The sequence below is a fragment of the Phalaenopsis equestris genome, unplaced genomic scaffold, assembly GCF_001263595.1.
Source record: "Phalaenopsis equestris unplaced genomic scaffold, ASM126359v1 Scaffold000050, whole genome shotgun sequence".
NCBI lineage: Eukaryota > Viridiplantae > Streptophyta > Magnoliopsida > Asparagales > Orchidaceae > Phalaenopsis > Phalaenopsis equestris.
In genome coordinates this window covers 430030-435922 of record NW_018164492.1, presented here as the reverse complement: position 1 = coordinate 435922, position 5893 = coordinate 430030, and the positions used below count along the sequence as shown (strand labels likewise).

General features: G+C 29.9%; 1 protein-coding gene across 1 annotated transcript in view; it reads right to left on the bottom strand.

Moving 5' to 3' along the window:
• Positions 1-346: 346 nt before the first annotated feature.
• The window catches only part of LOC110019133 (tubby-like protein 4), a gene marked incomplete at its 5' end in the record, with an annotated part of 8643 nt that continues 3096 nt past the window's right edge, over positions 347-5893 (bottom strand). The window contains 7 exon segments of the mRNA XM_020716714.1: positions 347-519; positions 610-674; positions 766-861; positions 1190-1279; positions 1363-1468; positions 3458-3510; positions 3602-3781. Coding sequence (XP_020572373.1) covers positions 444-519; positions 610-674; positions 766-861; positions 1190-1279; positions 1363-1468; positions 3458-3510; positions 3602-3781 — 666 coding nt within the window.

The following is a 5893-nucleotide window of genomic DNA, read 5'->3' as shown; positions in this document are numbered from 1 at the left end:
TACTTGGATTGATAAAGGTGAGGATGTAAGAAAAGCAAGGATTCCTAGTGGCATATTTTCAAATTAGGAAGGTATTCCTAATATTAACACTGCCTTGTTTATAAGATCCTTGGTTACAAGTAGTAGCCAGCTCTCCAACTTTGAGCAGCTTTTTAAAAATTTTCCATTTTATGAGCTAGAAATCTATGATGCATTTTTCATTTTCGACAAAAATAAATCTCCTAATCAAAGATGGATTCAATTCTGTCGTCTTTTTTTTTTTTATTTTTTTATTACTCTTCATGCAATTTTGGCTAAAATCAGGCTCGAATCAACACAAAGTTTCTCGAGATTCAACAATGCTAGAAGAATAATTTGAAAGACAATAACTTGTAATATCTTGTAATCCTTATTACAATTCATATATGACCATACCTAATATAAACATACATATCAAAGGAAATTTAAACCGAACAACATAGCTTCGAGTCTATTAATGCCAAACATATGCAGAAGGCTTGATAACCTGTTAAGGGATATCTGCAAAAAAAGCAAATCAGATACGAATCATTAATAGCAACTCATTCAACACTTTTAAAACACGAGAAATGGCGAACCCTTTCAATTTACCTGTAATCCATCATATAGTTAGATTTTTCAACTCTCCCTAGTTGCAGAATTGTCTGCCTTCCGTGCTTCAGTGCATTAAAAAAACAGGCATTATTGCTTTCATCTTTCAATTCAAATAGAAAGAAATTTCTCAGAAGTAGTTTTGTTAAAATTTACCTCCATCGTCAGCTGAAAGTTCTTAGCTGATGTTTGAATCTGAGAACCTGTTTTTCCAGCTCCCTGTCTGAAGTCTAGTTCATATCTCTTAGTTATCTACAAGGGAAAAAGAGTAGTAAAATAAAATAAAATGTAGATTTACACCCAAATCATTCAATTCATATGTATTTATTTAACATCAAAACTTCAATTTTTACATAAATGCACATTGCACATGCATGAAAAGGTGTATTTCAGTTTTCATAAGTTTAAATAGTAATAATTTTTGTGTGATATGAATGATTTGGGTGGTATAGATATAAAAAGTAAAGTTTAGAGGTGTTAGATATGTAAATACATGGGATTGGGTGGTATGCATCTAAATGCCTCGAAATAAAATTATAAAATTATTAGTACATAAGCTAACTATCCTAATGATACTTACATTGTTATAGTATGGCACCCTGGAGAATAGTTGGTCAGCTATGTTTTTCTTCTCTTCCCAGTATTTAGGAAGACCAATGATTTCTTGAATCTGAAATGCTCATGAAACATTAGAAAACCAACAGTTGTTTTTGTCTACATTGATCTTCAAACTAGCTGTAGAGGGAAGCCAACCTGTGTTGTTTTGTTTGTGGTTTTAGTTTGTATTGGATTTTGTTTGGGTATGTACACTCTCATTCTTCTGAAATTGCCTGCAAGTGTGGTGATGGTGGGTACGAACCTGCATTATAAACATGACAAGCGAACAATTATCATATAATTGATGAAGGGAGGATTATATGACTCATTTTGTTGTTTATGTTGGGGTTAGGATAAACATAATTCAAACACTAGTGAAATAAACATGAACAAGTGAACAATTATCATATAATTGATGAAGGGAGGATTATACGACTCATTTTGTTGTTTATGTTGGGGTTAGGATAAACATAATTCAAACACTAGTGAAATAAACATGAACAAGTGAACAATTATCATATAATTGATGAAGGGAGGATTATACGACTCATTTTGTTGTTTATGTTGGGGTTAGGATAAACATAATTCAAACACTAGTGAAATAAACATGAACAAGTGAACAATTATCATATAATTGATGAAGGGAGGATTATACGACTCATTTTGTTGTTTATGTTGGGGTTAGGATAAACATAATTCAAACACTAGTGAAATAAACATGAACAAGTGAACAATTATCATATAATTGATGAAGGGAGGATTATACGACTCATTTTGTTGTTTATGTTGGGGTTAGGATAAACATAATTCAAACACTAGTGAAAAAAATAATACAAAGAAAAACAATGATTGTGCAAAAATACATTATGAATTTTATATAGGTTCACCAAACAGAACTGCATTTGAATGTTCCCTCAATCTGTTGCATTTGATTTTAGGGGCATTTACATAAATACCTCATATGTAACTTACATATCTTACACTTAAACATTCATATTTAGATGCATATCACTAAAATTTTTATCATCACATCAAAAATATCATTATCACTATATTTTTAAAAGTGAAGTACACATTTTCATGCATATGCTTATGGCACCAAAGTGTTATAGGTGTAAATTGCAAACTTTTGGCATTAAATATGTAAATACATAATAACCGTGTATATGTATGTAAATTTTCTTTGATTTTAAGTGCTATGGGGGTACCTTGGCTGGTTATATAGTTTGCCCTATGGAGGTACAAGCATTAAGGTGACCCCAAACACTCTCAATCTCCTAACAATCTCATTGTTCTATTCACCTCCTTCTTCTTGTTACTGATGCAGATTTTATTATGATTTAATTATGAAAAACTACATCTCTAATTCCTCAAACACAACGTAAAGATAATGCCCATGCCCACCTCATTGTAAAAAAAAATTATAATAAATAAATAAATCTTGACGGCCAAAACATAATAAAATCATCATTTATGGAAAATTTTTTAATAATTTAGTATTCACTTGTAAAATTGACATCATCAAAAGTAAATGCTTTTAGCAGGGTTTAACAGTCTAATTTGCAACGGCTACAAATAGTTTTCGGTAAAAGTGAATATAAAGTTGTGAAGAGAAAAATATTTTAAAAAAAAACTACGATGTAATTTGTAATTTTTTTTTGTCAAAAAATAGTTTTTTCATAGCCATCACGTTTTTAAAAGACAATTTTCATCACAAAAAATTTTAAAAAACTATTAGAAAATAATTTCTAAAATAGAATTATTGTGACAGTTGAAATACAAAAAATACAGAAGCCTCTCAAAAAATTGCATCAAGACTCCGCACGTAACTCAGTCCAATGAAATCACGCCACATGGAGGTACAAAAAAAAATCACCCCGGTAACACGTGAATATTCCCCCCGTGTTATTCAGGTGTTATTGTTATGAGAATATTCTCGGTATTATAATAACACAATAACACATCAATAACACTTGAATAACACACAATAACATATGCATAATATAATAACACTTAAATAACACAGGAAGAATATTCCCTTGTGTTACCGGACAGATTTTATTTTATTTTTTTTATGTCACCGCTAAATAGTTTTATTTCATTGGACTCCGCACGTAAAAACACGACTTTCTAATTTCGTCCAACACAACAATAAGAAAAGCTTAAAAATCCATTTTTGTTTCAAAACATTTATAGCCAATTTTAAACAAATAAATGAGATTTTGCTGCAACTGAAAAGCAATTTTCTTACTCAGCAACGCCCATAAGATAAGATTGAGATTTCATGGAATCAAGCTTCCTTCCCTGCAGAAACCAATATTTCAGTTAAAAACTTGCACATCAAAGCAGAGGAGTTTCGTGCAGCTGGAAGTGTTGTAAAGAGTTAAGGATGAACCTGGTGCCATATTTGGTACTTCGATCCCATCAGATTTGAAGTTATGGTTCCCAAAAAGCTTTCGTCTGAACTGTAAAATATTCCTTTGGAGTTTTGTGCTATAATGAACTCAGACCTGCCACTTCTTTTCCTTATATGGCGAGCAATAGCTAGTTTTCGGTCTTGCCTCCCCTGCCCTTCCTGTTAGTCAACAATAGGGTGAGTTTTTAACATTTGCTACTAAATCCAAGGTTACTAAAAGAATTAAGCTTATATAATTTAAGGTCTGATAAATTTGTGATAAAATACAGTTATATTTGCAATTCATGGTGCAGCACTCTTATTGTATTAAATCAATGATTATGATGGATTAAGGAGAAAATGTTATGTTGCTCTACACAATAAATATGATTTGGCTGTTTGATCTTAGGGTCTGTTTGAAAAATTGAAGCTGTTGAAAAAAAAGTTATTGTTCAAAAAACTGCGATGACTATTATAAATTTTTTTTCTTAAAAATATTAGACCGCAGCTTTCTAGCAGCCACCATAAGTAGCTAGGTCTGGTGGGAAGACACTGTTTTAAGCTCCATCTTTTTTAGAATGCAGACAAAACTACCTGTGCCGTATTGCCGCCTCAAATGCAACCTTAAGCTGCACCCCTTTATTATGCAAAACATCTAGCTTTTATATAGAAGCATCTAGTAAGAGTGTATATTATGAATTTTCTTCCTTCTAAGTCATTCGTTAATTATCAAACTTTCTTTTTATTTTCTCCCAAGTGAATAATTGAGAAGCACATGGGTTGCATACCTAAAGCAACCAACATGCCTTTACAATCACAACTTTTGTATATCATTAAATTTTTAAATAGAGTGATTTTAAAATTAATTAAGTTTATAATTAAACCTGGATTTATCAAAACTAAGAAAATTTATTGAAAATTTTAAATCTGATTTTGTCCAAAAATAAATAAATATATAATTTGCTTTTATACTGAATATCATTAACTTAACTTTTTTTGCTTATTTTTTTCTAAATAAGTGATTCAATCATGGCAAATCTCTCTATTGGCTCAATAATAAGACAACAAATTTATAACTACTTTACGACTCCTCTGCAAATCAAGCTCCTTAAGCTCCCAAACTTCAAGCCGACAAGCCCTGTTAACTCCTAACTTGAGACACTCCAAGTACACTTGTTGCACACTAATGTTAATCACTAAGGGACCATTTGGGATCACTTTATTTTTTAATTTCTATTTTTTGTTTTTATTTTATTTTGTTCAAGTTTTTATATGAAATAAAGCAAATTTGATATGTTTGATTAATATATGGTTGTTTGATAAAATACTCAAAACACCCAAAAGTTATTTTGAGTTTTCTCAAAAACTATGTTTATTTGTTTTTAAAAACAAAAATAAAAACATGTTAAAAACATATTAAACAACATGTTTTTAAAAACAAAAAGAAAAATAAGAACAAAAAACAAAATTGATCCCAAACAAGGACTAGGGGTTTGTTTGGGATCACTTTTTTTTCTTTGTTTTTTTTTTGTTTTTGACTTTTTTAAATATGTTATTTATTGCATTTCTTTTTATATTTTTAGTTTTTATTAAACAAAATAAATTAGCTTGCTTTTAAAAATACTCAAAATCTAATATGCTTTATTTAAAAAAATAACAAAATAAAATAAAAAATAAAAATGACCCCAAATGTCTTAATTTTATGCAATTGCTGCAAAACTTGTATACCCCCAGAGCTATCTTATCACTTTGAATGCCACAATAATACAATCTATCACTAGAAAATTGTATGTAACGTGAATTTATCCACCTGATCAAATGCTAAGGTCTTCCCATTATTTGTGTGTGTGTGCGTGTATGTGTTTTTAATTTTTTAATTTTTTGTAGTAGGAACAAAGCATAGCTATGAACCTACAACAAAATCCTTTTTTTTTTAATTTCTGTTGATTATTCTTTGCTTCTTCCAATGCCATGAAGATTACAATAGAAAACAATTGTATGTAACATGAAATCTATCCACCTGATCAACTACAAGGGTCTTCCTATTAATTTGTGTGTGCATGTGTGTGCGTTTTATTTTTTTAATTTTTTGTAGGAGGAATACATAGCTATGAACCTACGAGAAAATCCATTTTTTTCAACTTCTGTTGATTTTTCTTTGCTTCTTCCAATGCCATGAAGCTTACAATAGAAAATAATTGAACAAAAATATCTAATTGTTTAATTCATAACACGAACTTAAATAGTTTACAACTTCTTTACAAATTAATCCATAAATAATCATTTTTACAC